This window comes from Diceros bicornis, chromosome 22 (genome assembly GCF_020826845.1).
Source record: "Diceros bicornis minor isolate mBicDic1 chromosome 22, mDicBic1.mat.cur, whole genome shotgun sequence".
NCBI lineage: Eukaryota > Metazoa > Chordata > Mammalia > Perissodactyla > Rhinocerotidae > Diceros > Diceros bicornis.
In genome coordinates, this window is record NC_080761.1 from 20,869,491 (window position 1) to 20,886,336 (window position 16,846).

Consider the following 16,846-nt stretch of genomic DNA (forward strand, 5'->3'; position numbering starts at 1 on the left):
CCATCAGCATCCACATTAGACTGAAATTCAGTCACTGACATGTTACTAGGGAATAGTTAGTAGCATGACCCTTAATCGGAATTCTATTCACTGTTCTCATGGTATATCATCCTCCCTACGCTTTAATGAGAGCTGTCACATGAAAATGTCATTTGAGGCTGGGACCCCGCAGAGAAGCAGGAGTATGCAATCCACGCAAACATGTAAAATTCAAACCTGTTGTCTCTTTCAGAGAGATAATGATGAATGTATTAAACTAAGGAAACTCTCAGTTCGAGGAATACATGGTTAAAGGTGACCACAGAGGTTATAAGACTCCAAACAATGAATTTGCTTACAGTTCTTTTTAATTTATAATCATTAGTCCAGCTTCTCTAGTGATATGAAATATATGTATGATATATTATATATGAATAGATTGTGAGGATTGTATATATGAGTATTATATATATATTATATTACTATTATCTACAAAATATTGGTAATAGAAGATTTAGGAGATAAGTATCAGGTAACATGTTTCTAATTATGGAAAGTAGCAACATACTTGAGAACTTCAATTTTCTTCTCCATTTTCCAAGCCTTGCATTTGACAGTAGCAATCATTTGTCTTTTCTCATCCAACTCTGCCTTCAATCTTTCCAATTCCTCTTCATCAATTTCTTCTTCTCTTTAAAATAAAAGAAAAAAAAATACCTTAATAAAGTTACTTTTGCTTGACTTCCAAACTTAAGAATGCTATCAGAAATTCAGTCCATGTATATCGACTTGGCTGTACATAGTGGATGCTAAGATCCATCAGCATTAGAGCTTGTATCTGAACACTGATGCAGGATATATGGAATTATTATAACTTTAAATAATAGTGTTTATGTTTTGGTGTCCTGAAACTGTATAGTCCACAGCCTCAAACTCTCAGAAATAGAAAATCTGTAGAAAGAATAGTTACCAATCTATGAAGATATTTTTCTCTCTTCTTTGTTGCCTTATACACATTCCCCACCAATTCTACATTTCATTTAAAAGCTTTATTTTTCAATAAGGATAGTAAATTAGAGGTGAAAGACATCTTTGAAGTGCCCTTAAAAATTTTAAGTTAGTCCTGTCTCAAGAGAAAGAGAAAAATTGAACTATGGAAAAATTAAAAATCTATTTCTCAAAGGTAACAATCTGTTAATTAAATTCAAAACTTCAATTGATAAAATTCAACTTGAAGTATATTTGGTGAAAGTGAATCCTTTGAAGAGATCTTCAAAGGAATTTAGTTTCTTGCTGAGCAAATGAGATGAATCTTTCTCTTTTATGTTCCTAGTATTGAGAAATACTCCAGGGTTCAGAACTCAAAGAAAACAAAATCTAAACATGAGCAACATGATTTTAAACAGAAGAATGTAATGCCCTATTGTGGAGATCAATTTTTTTTGTAATAGATTGTTTCGGTTATTAAGCAATTGTTGTTCAACTTCAAACTTACCCTTCTATACTTAATACTGTGACGCTGGGGCTGGGACTCTGTAGGGCACATTTCTGCTATGTCAGCTGGCTCAATTAGGCCTCAATTAGGAGGCCAATAGGGGATACTAATAAGGGACCTGTCTTTCCTTTGGTTTCTTGTTTGCTTCCTGGATGGCACTTCTTCTTTAGCAATGCTTCTTCATCCCAGGAGCTGCAAGGCCTTCCCATAGCCACGGGTGAATCTAGTTTGCCAATTTTTCCAACACTAGCAGAAGCAGCTTCATCGTTGCACCCGTAGACACCAGCACCACTGGACCTCTGCAGAAGTCTGGGTCTCAGCTCCATGGGTCTCTCCTCTATGCTTCTAAGTTTTCATTTCAACCCCTTTCATTGTCCCTCCAGTCCTTGGGTTGGTAGCTGCTTCCTAGAGCTGCTGTCACCATGACACCTTAGTGTTCTCTTTTCACCTTTCCAGTAACCTAGTTAACAATTATTTGTACTTACTAAACAGTTCTCCTATTAAATGCTCTCGGTTCAATTAATTGTGGAAGTTTCTTTCTCCTAACTAGACCCTGACTGACAAAGAAATTGTAATCTGACTAAGTGTTAGTCAGAAACATTTTATTGTTCACTAAACTCACGACTACACACAGCAGCACTGTGGCAAAGTTGTTTTTGAAAGTTCCACCTGAGGAACAGGAGGACACATGCATGGTTTTACAGCCCACCCTACAAAATGACTTTGCAATCTCCTTTCTTTCCTACCAATCCATAGTTTTTAATCATGTCATGATTTCTGAAACAGAAATTCATATTACCCTCTAAAATAACACTTTCAGATATTTTGCTTAGAATAGTAACCCTGGTTCAGGAGAACCATGGAAGTACACTCTACTAAGATACAACTCCGATTGCCATTAGGTTGCTTCTGTTTTAATTACTCAATGCTTATTATATAAAAACCTATGGTGCTGTACAACCACAACATAAAATACTTGAGGATTTTTTTGCTACAACTATATGCACAGTTTGTTTGTTTAATTGGCCAATTAGAATAATATGCCAGTTGGATTGTCTTAGGAGGGAAATACATTTTAGTAAAAATGATTGAAATTATTTCCATGTAGATGTAGACAAAATCTAAATTACATAGATAATTGCTTTACTGAAATCTATATGGAAGCTGGCAAAAAGAAAAGAAAATGTAAGTCCAGAAGCTATCAAGAATGGAGTTAATTAGAAAACAACAAAAAAAAAGAATTAAGATTAATAATTCAATTGCTTGATATTTAAACCTTTAACTTGCCCATCCTTCCAAAATAATTCATGACATTTACATGTAAGTACCTTAAACTTTTACATTACTGAACTTCCATTAAGAATCATATATAAAACAGCATCTCGTTTAATCCAGCATCTTCAAAGAATGAAAGAATGATCTATTTGACCTGTGGATTTACCATGTAACTAAAGCTTATTTCTTTACATGCCATTTTTTAGAAACCACTTAATGGAAACCTTCCTGACACTAATTATATACTTTCTTGCTCTCTTAAACATACTTTATATGTTTAACCTATCCAAATTCTAAGATTCCTTAAAAACCCATATGAAATGTCTTTAATAACCCCTTTTCTCATTATCCCTATGAGAACAGTTTTCTCTAAGATTCCAAACCACTTTGTACTTTCTTTCTCTGGTATGTTTATATTGTCTCGTTTCGTAATAATTTGCGTCTACATGGCCTTTCCCTTACTAGATTGTTAACTTCTAGAGAATGCAGGAAATTGCATATTCATATTCATGTCTTCCCCCAAAATTAGCAAATTATCTTCCACAGAAGTGGAGCTGGATAAATATTTATTGAATAATGTTTATGTACAGAATTTTTCTGGATGACATGGTTATCATCATGAACCCAGAGCTTGAAGTACAGTAAAATATAACAACGTCCTCCAAGATTAGTGTAGTAGGGAAAGACATGTATTCCTATACTAAGTGATTCTAGACTAGTATATTTTTAAAGTCTTTGTTCTTAATTGCTGATTTTTCCAGGAGGATCATGCTGTGCTACAAGGTATAGTTGTTATTGGATAAGTTACCTTCAAATATGCAGGTAATTAAAATATTGCTCACCAGTACATTACAGGGAAACTGCTTTTCTAGGAACCACTCAAAGAAAGTGCTAAACACATTGAAGGGATATAGCATAGACACACCTCATCTTCTAAAATTTTAGGGCTAATCTATGCAAGAATCACTTTCTATCTTAAGTTTGATTTATTTAAACAACAGTTGTTAGGAAAAAAGAGGCATAATGTGCTGAATTGCTCATTGCTATGAACATATTACTTATTCACTTAAAACTGGGTCAGGAAAAGCATGTAATATTATTAGAAATATCCCAAAATGTCTAACAAGGCAGTGTTTTTTTACCATCTCCAAAGATAGTTAGCTTTACAACCTTGGTTTTAGTTGTTTTTAAACGTTTTGTCAGCGCAAGGGAAATTCCCTAAGATGTTTCGCTTGAACATGTAAATAAAAAAAGATCATGAATTAATTAACCTAAATAAACGTGCCCTGATTTGCCTACTAATCTTTCACGAAATATACTTGCTAATACATTTTCTTTTAAAAAAATGATTATCTCAAAGGAAACAATAGAAAATGGACTCTAAAATAGAGATCAGAACTATAAATCATCACAAATAATTTATGAGGGTCCAGCCCAGTGGCGCAAGCGGTTAACAGCATGTGCTCCGCTGCAGCGGCCCGGGGTTCGCCGGTTCGGATCCCTGGCGCACACTGAGGCACTGCTGGGCAAGCCATGCTGTGGCGGCGTCCCATATAAAGTGGAGGAAGATGGGCACGGATGTTAGCCCAGGGCCAGTCTTCCTCAGCAAAAAGAGAGGAGGATTGGCGGATGTTAGTACAGGGCTGATCTCCTCACAAAAACAAAAAAACAAAAAAACAAACAATTTATGATACTATTTAGATAACTTGCACAAGTTATGGCAGTAATAATATAATTTGAAAAACTTATGGAGACAAAGTGCGTTTTAGCCAAGTTTGGCTCTATGGAGGAGTGGAGAGGTAGGGGTGCTTGTGGGGAAACAGAGGTCTTGTGGGCTTCTCAGAATCAGGATGAGCGGGACCAGCTAAGAACAGACACCGTCACAGGGACAAGATTCCCTCAGGCAGCAGGAGTCAAGACCCGGCTGATTCATGTATTCCTATTCCTAGAGGCTGAGTAGTGGACAGGAGGGCCTTAAGGAGACCAAGAGAGCAGAGGAATTCCCACCTGACTCACCTTTTTAAAATGACCTCTCTGAGGCACAAGTGGAGAGGAAAAGCAAATCCTGGAACACAATCTATATCATGCATACGTCTACTGATGATGTATTCTCAGTGAAATACCACTGTCAGAGAGCATAAGCTTTACTAATAGAAAATATTACTACTTAATAATGGTAATAACAGTCGCAATAAGATATGAAACTTAGAATTGTGAGGCACCTTGTTTTTTAAAGGAACAAAGCATAAAGATACTTGAAAAGAAAATACAAATAAAAAATACTAGAGTCAAAATTTAAAACAGTTGATGTCTTGGTATTCGAAGATGGAAGGAAGAGGAGGAGCTTGGGGAGGAGAAGGAGATAAAGGAAGAGGAAGAGAAAGAGGAGTAGAAGGAAGATTTAAAAACCTAAATCAAGGGCCAGCCTTGGTGGCCTAGTGGTTAAGTTTGGCGTGCTCTGCTTTGGCGGCCGGGGTTTGGTTCCCAGGTGTGGACCTACACCAGGCGTCTGTCAGTGGCCATGCTTTGGTGGTGGCTCACACAAAATTGATGAAGATTGGCAACAGATGTTAGTTTGGAGCTAATCTTCCTCAGCAAAAAAAAAAAAAAGAGGAAGATTGGCAACAGATTTTAGCTCAGGGAAAATCTTCTTCAGCAAAAAAAAAAAAAAAACCCTAAATCAACAAAAATATAACGAAGAAGTAGGTGGAATTACTCTTTTATTTTAAAGGGAACCATTGCCTATTAACACTAAGCTTCTCTACCTGACAAAATTTTCATACAGTTGTATTTAATTCTAATTATTTATGAGGAAAAAAATAATAGCTAGTTATTGAATACTGGAATGTGTCTTCTTGAGAGGACGTCTGAGAAAGTTCCTCATCATGTCAAGTCCTAGGAGCGTTTTGGAAGAGATTCCATTACCTCGTGTTGATTCCCATGGCCCTGCTACTTGAGAGTGGCAGAGGAGCCATTCTCTTAAATCCTTTCTAAGAGGTCTAGGTTTCCTATTATTAGATGCACACTTTTCCTACCTGCCTACCATCTGCAAGTTTCCAGAAACTAAAGACCAGAAAATTATTTTCTTGAATTTTTCCTAAACAGTGCTTAATATATCATTCCACGTAAAGTCAGCATTCAGTAAAATGTTGGCCTGGTCGAACTGAAAGTGCAAGATTGTATTAAAAAAGAAATGACAACCCCAATCCTCTGTAACAGGGACCAGAACATTTTTTTTCTGTAAAAGGACAGATAGTTACTATTTTAGTATGAGTACTACATACATCTCTGTCCCATATTCATCTTTGCTTTTTTATTAATAACTTTAAAACTGTAAGAACCATTCTAAGCTCTTGGCCTGGAATTAACCGTAGTTTGCCAATCCCTCCTCTGTAAGATAAAGACATTTGGGCTCATCGTTAAGGAGTTTTCCACTTAACTTTGATAACAATGTATATAATTAATGGGATAACTTTAAAATATTTGAATTAACTATAGTATGTTAATGACCTATGACAATTTAGATTCTTTATAAGGGAAATTCTCATAGTCCATCTTAATATATATTCATTTTTAAATTCTATTTTAATATTAAAGTGCATTTAACTAAGTGGAGTCAAATGGCAGCATCAGATTAAGCCTGTCTTTCTAAAAGTGGTTTTAATTACCAAGTTTAAGGCCAGAGAGTGTCTAAAGGGAGTGGTTTTCTTTCAGAGTTAGGCACTTCCGAATGAGCAACAATTTCAGTTACAGATCAGAGCTAACTTACGCTCCTCTCTTCAACCTCCTCCTTCTCTCTTTTGCTCTGGCCTTCCGTGTTTCTTCATCCTCTGGTTCAGGTTCTGGGTCATCCTCCTTGATAACATCTCTGGTCCGTTTCCTCTTTGGTCTCAAACTTTCTCTTCGAGGTAGTTTATCCTCCTCTTCTTCCTCTTCACCTAAACACAGGAGTTAATGCTTCAGTGAGCCGTCTCTGCAAGTGCTCTGTCCCTCTACCAAACGTATTCTTACTTTTTAATTATCATTGTAACACCTCTGAGACCACAATCCAGCAATTCTCCACGTCACAAGATGCACCATGCCATATATATTTCATAGCCTGCCGTTTAAACACATTTACCTAGATTCTCATTTCTTTTGTGGTTCATTTACTCAAGTGTGTGAATACGGATCCCCACATTTTAATAATCCTTAGAATTCTAGTCTTCATTTACTTGGGTAACTAGATGACTTGAAATTTAATGTCATACCATGACCTCTAAGACCAAGTTTAGAGTTACCAATCCAACACATAAAGGTTGAGTGATTAACCACTATGTGTTTACTGGTACTTCTATCTTAGAACAAAGGACAAGAATGACAAGGAAATGCTACCTAGAGTAATTTTGAAAAAATTAATTCATTGCTTGAGATTCCTCCCAATTCAAATTATCCTCATTCTTGATTCCAATATACCTTCTGTCTTTTTCCTGAATATTTCTTTCCCTTTCTTAAAAGAAATTGATAATAAATACATTTTCTTGATCATTCTATCCTTATGAATGGAAGTAGATGACTTGTAAATATCATTTTAATGCAGAACTGAGAGAAATGACATTATTTTATTCATCAACTAACAATTAATGTCTCATATGTCCAAACTTTTTAGGAAGCTTCCAGGTAAAGAGTAGAGAGAGAATTCAGCTTCTTCCTTCACAATTTATAACATACAATCCCTACTTCTCTTTCATTTTTGTTACTTCTTAACTTCTGATGTTGAGAATCAACTATTATTAAGAAAATCAAACATTACCCATAATTATCACTATCCTCTTAAATAGAAGCTACGATAGGAAAAAATCTATACTTCAATGGAAAACTATGAATTGTCTGTAGCATACCCTTCTATGTTATCTGATTCTGATTTTATGGGAGCTATTTGTAACTCTGTAAGACATAGATAACTGGATAGCAATGCAAAAATAATTCTTGTCGGTAGGCATGCAAATGAACTCTGTCCAGTGGAGAGACGATCTTCCGCTACCAAAAGAAAAAAAAACCACAAAACAGTTATGCCTCCATTTGCATGATCATTTCAATATTCCTGATCCATAAATGTATCTGTCCTTTGGATTCTTTTTTGAACTGGCTATAACACATCACCAAAGTCCTCATTAATTAGTTACATATGTTCATTTTTACATATGTGAATGTCCTGATTTTATCTTTTTGTGAAAATTATCGTTTCACGTTACTTATCAAAACTTTTTATTGACATTTCAAATCTAAGATCTAAATATCACCTATATTACTAAAGTTTGGCTAGCAGAAAGAAACAGGAGGCTAACTTCTCTAACTAGGTTTTGAAAACTATACTCTGTAATCAAAACCAAGAATGAGTTTCCATTTCTTAAATATTGTGGCAAGTGTTGTGTGATATTTGAATGCCATTTGGCATTCTGAAAACTTACCCAGCCTTTATTAGTCACATTAGTCATTAATTACAGAAAGGACAAGAACTTGATAGGGATTGCGAAACAATTTCACCCACAAGTAACTCAAAAACTCAAGCAGCCACTTAGTACTCTGCATTTTAGTACATTTTGTATTAAGACTAAACTATTGGGCCGGCCCCGTGGCGTGGCGGTTAAGTGCTCACGCTCCGCTGCGCAGCCCCAGGGTTCGGATCCTGGGCTTCCACCGACACACACCGCTTGTCAAGCCATGCTGCGGCGTCCCATATAAAGTAGAGCAAGATGGGCACGGATGTTAGCCCAGGGCCAGTCTTCCTCAGCAAAAAGAGGAGGATTGGCAACAGATGTTAGCACAGGGCTGATCTCCCTCACAAAAAAAAGAGAGAGAGAGAGAAGAAAAAAAGAGAGAGAAAAAAAGACTAAACTATTAAACTTGCAGAGTTTTACTATGGATGAAGTGTGTATCATTAGATTTATCTTTTACCTCTTAGGAACAAAAAGGCAGTCTTTAGTGCTTTAACTAGTTTCTAAATATTCAAGTTCTAAAAAAAAAAAATGAATATTTTACGGTTGCCTACTTAATAAGATTTGCTTACAATGTTACCTTTTGGAGTCGGCTCCATTCAGTATTGAAGGGTACCAGAATATTCCACCTCAAAATATGACTGCAGGAGTTCAGAATATACCACCTTAAAATATGCCACTTTGGTATATCCATTATTCTAAGCTGTAGGCACTTGAAAAATAACAAATGCTGGAAGAGGCTACCTCTGAACTCCCCTTATCTGCCTAAAGACAGATCCTCCAAAAGGAGCTCAATTGTCATAAATCCCCTCCTCGGGTGCTTCATGGCCAGGGAAGATTGACTCAGCACAGGAGAGGAGACTAGTTTGTCTGCCACATCTAGACAAACTTTGTTACAAACTACCATGCCTCCTATCTATTCTTCTAAGGGCCCGTTCATCTTTTCTAAAAATCATTTTTTCAGGGCCTGCCTAGTGACGTAGCCATTAAGTTCACACACTCCGCTATGGCGGCCCGGGGTTCCCGTGGACCAACACACCGCTTATCAAGACATGCTGTGGCAGCATAAACAGTAGAGGAAGAGGGGCACGGATGTTAGCCCAGGGCTAATCTTCCTCAGTGAAAAAGAAAAGGATTGGCAACAGATGTTAGCTCGGGGCTAACCTTCCTCAAAAAAAAATAAATTAAAAAAAAAAAATTAAAAAAAATTTTTAATCATTTTTTCCTCTCCTAAAAGGCCTACATCCCCCTGGCTTTTCCCTATTAAGATGGCATTTAAGTCTAAATTCCAAGCTACCTCAGAGAGTTACTCATTTTTCCTTGTATCTCCTGTGTATACATGCGGTATACGTGTTAATAAACTTCTATTTGTTTTCTTCTCTTGTAAACTGTCGTATATTACAGGAGTCTCAGTTAAGAACTCAGAAGAGTAGAGAGAAAATTATTTTTCCTCCCCTACAGTATTCAAGCCATGGCATTCAGGATCTGTGTGAGACTCTGAGCTGTTTTCACATAGAATACACCAAATTAGCGAAAACAATTGGCATCATGAACATTCACTGGCTGCCATTTTGTGCTCAGGTTGTTAGATTGATGGTGTTGATATATTCTCTTATTGATCTCTTCTCGAGATGCTGCTCTTTTTTTCAGTTTTGCTAAATGCAAAGCTTTTGCTCATGTAATGATCTTTCTCATGTTCCAGTCCATGAGTGGCCTGTGTGTCTGGAAAGGGATCACGGTCCAGGCTCTTGAGCTGAACCTAAACAAAGTAAAAACAACAGAGCTATTTGGACAAAATACCCATGAATTCAGTGTTAAAAATGTGCTTATTCATTTTAATTGAACCACCTGATCAGTTCAGTCAAAATGACCAATCTGCTCTATTGTAATAGATTCAGCCTTAGAGAAAAGCTTTTAGGACAAAGACTTTAACAGGGAAAATAGTAGAGAAATAAAAAAGCCAATTTTTCTGGACTACCATCTACTTGATCACGAGTAACTTACAAATTGGGTGGAATGTGTGTGTGTCAGTTTAATGGAATCTAGAAAGGAGATTCTATTTGCTGGACTTGATCTCTTCTGTGAGACCATCAAAAGTCATCCACACATGCTCCTCTGCTTACACGTGGTAGTAAAATCCCCCAAGATAAGAAGATGAATCCCCTGAATTCATGCTATTTCACAGGAAACATATCCCAAGTGGGTCCAGCCCCGCTTACTTGAATTTTCCTCAGTATCATCTTCTTTTTCCTCCACTTGGATTTGTACTGTTGAAGAAGAAGAAATATAGCAATTCTTTAAATGACAGTACAATTGTTAGTAACTGGTTTTTTCTGCTACTATTTTCATCATAAAGTTTTTTGTGCAGTTAATAAAAACATTTTCCAATAAATTTGTCAAAAAGCATTCTTTGCTAAAGATATACAGCTACAGCATCTTGTACAGTGTTATGCAAAGACTTCTCTGCTTCATTGCCTTCAAGGATTTGCAAAACATATCAATTATAAGCCTGTCAGCTCAATTCAAAATAACTTCAACCAAAATAAATTCTGTATTGCAGTAAGTAGACTTGAGGTTTTTTGGGTTATTTCATTCTATAATAAATTGAACTGTTAGTAAAGCTATATCCACATGCACAAACAATTTGGTTATTATAACGAAATTACCTTATTGAAATAGAGAATATTTCATTCTAACCAGCTACCCAGTGTCAAAGAGCCTTTCAAAAAAATACTTAAAGGCTTTATTTCCTATTTCAATTATTTGTATAGGTATAATATGGACACAGCCTAAATTTCCCTATATATAATTTACCTTGACAATATGGAGACAGGTGATTCTATAGTTCTTTCCAAGACAAAGAACATATCTTCTGTTTATTTCTCACCCCATATTCAGACAGTGTCTTGTTTTTAGTTTTGCTCCGTTTTTATAAAGGCATATGAAGGTTTTATGAAATTTGTAATGGTACAGTAAGACGGGAAAATGTATTAATTGGCAGATTTTTCCCCTTGTCAACTACTGTTCATTTATCAGAGGTTTAGTCAGCCAGAGACAAAGATCTGCAACTTGCCGTGGTAAAAATTACAGTAGACTTTGTTTAGAACCATAGTCCAGTAACTTGCTTATAAAATATTAATTTTATCTTATTTTTATTTAACGTGGATGGGCATAAGTCCAAAAAAGCACAGATGACAAACAACGTTGCTGCAAACAGAGGAAACAACCTCTGGTTTTGTTTCTGCTCACACACTGTCAAAGGTTATTATTCAGAACTTGACAGGCATATTGAAAGGCAACACATACCAAGAGTTTAAATTCCATTCGCAAAGAAGATTATTGTAAAAGCATTTTTGCCTTTAAACAGCATCTGCATAAAAATTTTTAGGATATGCAAAAATGTTATCATTCAACATCAGCCACGGAATGTGAAAATAAGTGTTCTTTTGTTCACAGTGGACATACGCCTTCTGTCACTGGCTGTAACTGGATCTGCACAGGACAAAGATCTTTATGTCACTGCTGAGAGTTCACAATAGTGAGGGCAGACACTTCTTAGAAAATATTCTACATTCAACAATAGGATGTTGTCTTTTATTTGCAATTAATGCCGCCACCAAGCTTCTTCAGTCAAAGAAGAATTCCCCAGGAAGGCATTTTAATGATATAAGATTAGCTTTGGAGCAGAGTCTGATCAGTGTGGGTAATATAGATACAGCTGAGGACAAACAGCAAAGGCTGACACACGGCCTCTTCTGCAACATGCATAGCCAAAGCAAAAATTCACACACAATATTATACTGATTTGTAATAACCAACTCACTAGACATGATTAAATAAAGTTAAATAATGAAATAGAAAATAATGCTAAACAAACAAAAATATAAGAAAATCTTTAGGAAGGATCACATATTAAATGAAAGCAGCAGAATGAAATGTCCCAAAACAAGGAAATGAGCAACAAATCAATTTCCTGTGATAACCAGGGAGAGAAAAAGCAAAGCTGGAGGCATGGATTATCTTCTCAGGTACAGGAAGGATAGTTATAAATGACCATTAAGTAAAACCTAAAAATCCATAAAAGGAGACATCTCTGCGGTTGCAAGCAGAGAACTAAAAAAGAGCTACTGTTTCTAAATGATGTAATGGAGGGTATTGCAGAAATAGCTCCTACCCTCTGTTGAGATGACTTTCCAACTGTAACACTCATCTGTGCATGATCATCTGCACATTCTCATCAGGTGCCTTCTTTCCTCAACAGCATTCCTTTATCTGGCAGATGAGTCAGGGGGCGTGGAATAGTCGTTTTTATAGCTATTGAGATAATAATTGGTTTGTTTTTGATTCAAATCCTCAGCATCAAGAACTCAACAGCAGCACTTATGACCAGGAGATTTAAGATTCCACCAAGAACCTCAGACCCAGCTTGATTTTAACGGGACATTAGTTGGCCTGAAAAGCAGCTGTCAATACTAGCCTGTATCTCCTATAACTCAAAGTGATGCTAAAGAACCAAGCTGGGAAACCCTCCAAGACAAAAACCTGTGCAAAAGAATAACTCAGAACACTTAAATGGGAGCTACGGACTCTCTTTCCCTTCTCAGACAATTTTTGGCATGGTCTGTTGCCATCCCTTCTCTCAGCAATCCCTGGTAGCTTACTCCCAATCATATGACCCCCTCATGCTTTGGCTGCTTCCGAAAGCCTATTGATTATGTACTTTAAAGATATACTCTCTCCTGGGGAGTGAGAGGAGGACAGTGAAAGGAGAGGAGGGGGAAGTCCTGTCAAAATGCTGGAGGCAGCAATCCAAACTCACTGAATGATGCTTATTTAAGAGATGAATATGCAATAGGAGCAGATGAACTCCTAGGCAACCCAGATCCTCATTTCATGCAAATAGACCAGTAATTAAAAACAGTAAAAGGAGACAACAGTAAAATGTCACATTTCAGAGGCATTGGAATTGTTCGGAAAGTGGATGCTGTTCCAAGCTGTCTTTTTCAATCTATAGCACTGAAAATATTTTACGATTCTTCAGGATCAGAGTGGCCAAGTAGCTGGAAGAGTTGAATGGTGTTGCCTGTTCCTCTGACCTGTATTTAGCTATTTAAGGGATGTTTGTAGCACCAGGTTATTACTTTGGAAGTGAAAGTTCATTTATTCAATTAGCATTTCTTGTGCGCTCACAGGGAGTACAGAGCAAAATGCTCTGGGGCGGGAGTTTGTAGGGTAGAAGAAAATATCACTGTCTGTAAGGAGTCTTGCTATTTTATGCAAAAGAATAACTTTATAATAATGAGATCCAAGATTAGGTATGAGTATCTCATCCAGCTTACTGGGTTATAGCAGCAATGTATTAGTTACATTTATTAGGCTTTTTTGTGTGTTTCTTTTCAGGGTTCCTTTTTGTGTGTGAGAAAATGTTGACATTGGCCACTCGCATGTAAATGGGGTAAATTTTGCCTCAGACTAAGTTGCCCTAAGAGGGATATTAGTCTTTGCCGTAACAAGGACATTTCCAAATCTTACCTGAAAAACCCATGTCATCAGTATGGGGTGTGGTGTGGGCTGTGAGAGGAAGAAAAGAATCAAGGACAATCACAAGGTTTTTGGCTTGGGCAACTGCCAGGATAGAGTTGCAAGAAAAGGGGATGGAAAGGCTGTAGGGCGAATAGCGTAGGTGGGAGGGTTTGAAGATCAGGAGTCTAATTTGACACGTTGGATTTGAGATGCCTATTAGACATCCAAGCATGAGTTGGGTAGGCAGTTGGATATTTGAGTCTAGAATTCAGACGAAAAGTCTGGGCTAGAAATATAAATTTGAGAATTATTAGCATATGGATACTATTTAAAGCCCTAAGACCAAGTGAGATCACCAGGAAAATGAATGTAAACAAAACAGGAAAAGAAGACTCCAAGATTGAGAGGACAGGGAGGAGAAGAAGAACCAACTGAACCGACTGAAAATGAGCAATCAGTGAAGCAGAAGGAAAATGAGAAATTGTGGAAGGCAAGTGATATGCAACACAGAGATGTGTCATAGGCTTGTAAGTCAAGTCTAACGAAGACTGAAAATTGACCATTGGATTTTGCAATGTAGAGGTCAATGATGACTTAGATAAGCATAGATTTCGTGAAGTGGTATAAGAAAAAGCCTGAATTTGAGTGTCTTTAAGAGAGAATAGACAGGATTCTGGAAAGACGGCAGAGTAGGAGGACTCTGAACTCATCTCGTCCCATGGACCCAACAAATCTACAACTACCTGTGGAACAATTACCTCTGAGAGAGATCTGGAAACTGGATAAAAAGAATCCCACAACAAGGGACAACACTGACAGGGGTGGGAGAGGCAGAAATACATCTCTACTGAGGAGAAAACCACATCCTAGCTGTGTCACTTCATGGCTGGGAGCAATCTTAAAGGTACAAAGCTTTTCCCAGAGGAGCAGGGGGATCTGAGCAGGAGATTTATGCCACAGTAGACATCCCAGCCTTTGAATTCAGCACAACCCAGATGAGTTCCCATAATACCTGGCTTTGCTGGCTTTTAAAACCAATGAGGAATACCCCCAGAAAAACTATCAAACTTCAAAGAAAGAAAAGCCTGCTCTTAAAGAGCCCACACACAGATTCACCCATTCCAGAAACCAACACAAAAACACGGGAAGGAAAGATGCATAATCCTTTAGTAAAAGAGACTCACTTGCTAAGCTCTGAGCATATTTCAAAGAGGCAGGAGACAACGGGGCCCAGCCTCCCCCAGAGACTGAGACACTGACAGTAGCCATTATTGTGACCTAGTGCAGTTATGCTGACACAGATGATGGCAGACACCATTGGACTTCTTCCTCTTGCCTATTAGTGCAGAGGTTTGCCCTGCCCGCTAGAGCACTGATTTAAACAGCACAGCTGAGACAGGCAGCCCCCCTAGGAACTGGCCCCATGCACCAGCAAGCTCGCGGTGAACTTGTGAGCCTGCATAGGCAGGATGTGTGGGATCTCTGCAGTGGAATGAGTGGGTCTGCCTCAGTGGGGCATGCATGTGAGCAGACCTGCACTGGCAGGGTGTGTGGACCCATGGGTGGTGGTGCATGTTGGCCACAGCAGACTTGTGCAGCTGGCCATCTCAAACAGCCACCCAGGGTATCTGTTCCACCTGCTAACACCTGAAACAATTGTGTGCTGTCACACCTGGGGCCAGACCCACCCATCTGCAATCCTGAGAGAGCTGACAACAGCCTGGCACCACAGGGAGCCTCACTGGAGGCCTGTAACAATTGTGAACCCCTGAGCCTAGCAACCAGTCCTGCTGAGGGCCTGACTCACTTAATAGCAAAATAGCAGCAGTGGTGTGCTATTATACCTTGCAACCAGCCATTCAGGGGCATGTCCTGCCCGACAAAGTGACTACAGTGACTGTAGCAACTGCACATGACTGAGCCTTACAACCAGCCAGTCCAGGGGCCAGCCTAGACTACCCACATGCCCAAAGCAAGAGCAACCCCTCCACAACAGAAGGACAAATGTAACTGACTCAGGGGACACTTCTGGAACATTTGGAACAGGTGACAAGAGGGAAGCCCATTGCTGGGCCCCATAAGGCATCTCTTACATAAGGCCACATTTTCAAGATCAGAAGATGTAGCTGATCTACCTAATTCATAGATATAAGCACACAGAAGTGGGCAAAATGGGGAGACAAAGGAATATGTTACAAATAAGGGACCAGGACAACCTCGGAAAAAGAACTAAATGAAACAGAGATAAACAATCTACCTGATAAAGAGTACAAACTAATAGTCATAAGGATGGTCATTGATCTTGAGAAAAGAGTGGATGAATTCAGTGAGAACTTCAACAAAGAACTTGAAAATATAAAAAAGAACCAATCAGAACTGAAGAATACAACAATGGAAATGAAAAATTCACTACAAGGAATCAACAGCAGAATAGATGACATGGAAAAATGGATCAGTTATCTGGATGAATGAGTAGAGGAAATCACCCAAGCTGAACAGAAAGAAGAAAAAAGTATTAAAAAGAATGAGGACAGTCTAAGGGACCTCTGGGACAATACCAAGCATACTAACATCTGTCTTACAGGTGTCCCAGAGGGATAAGAGAGAGACAAAGGGGCAGAGAATCTATTTGAAGAAATAACAGCTGAAAACTTCCCTAACCTGAGGAAGGAGACAGACATCCAGGTACTCCAGAAGCACAGAGAGCACCAAACAAGATGAACCCAAAGAGGTCCACACTAAGATAGATTATAATTAAAATGTCAAGAATTAAAGATAAAGAGAGAATCCTAAAAGCTGCAAGAGAAAGGCAACAAGTTACATACAAAGGAAACCCCATAAGGTTATCAGCTGACTTCTCAGCAGAAGCCTTACAGGCTAGAAGGGAATGGCATGATATATTCAAAGTACTGAAAGGAAAAAACCTATAGCCAAGAATACTCTACTTAGCAAGGTTAGGAGAGATAAAGAGTTTTCTAGACAAGCAAACACTACAGGAGGATATTACCAATAAACTGGCCTTACAAGAAATGGCCTTACAGGGACTTATTTAAGTGGAAAAGAAGACCACAAATAGGAACAAGAAAATTATCAAAGG

General features: G+C 38.0%; 1 protein-coding gene across 1 annotated transcript in view; it reads right to left on the reverse strand.

Moving 5' to 3' along the window:
- Positions 1-16,846, reverse strand: part of TMC1 (transmembrane channel like 1) — a 169,528-nt gene that overhangs the window by 100,706 nt on the left and 51,976 nt on the right. Inside the window, exons 5-8 of the mRNA XM_058565372.1 lie at positions 13,759-13,797; positions 10,446-10,493; positions 6,519-6,687; positions 548-670 (exon numbers count right to left, since the gene is read on the reverse strand). Of these exons, the coding sequence (XP_058421355.1) occupies positions 548-670; positions 6,519-6,687; positions 10,446-10,493; positions 13,759-13,797 (379 nt within the window). The remainder of the gene's footprint in view (positions 1-547; positions 671-6,518; positions 6,688-10,445; positions 10,494-13,758; positions 13,798-16,846) is intronic.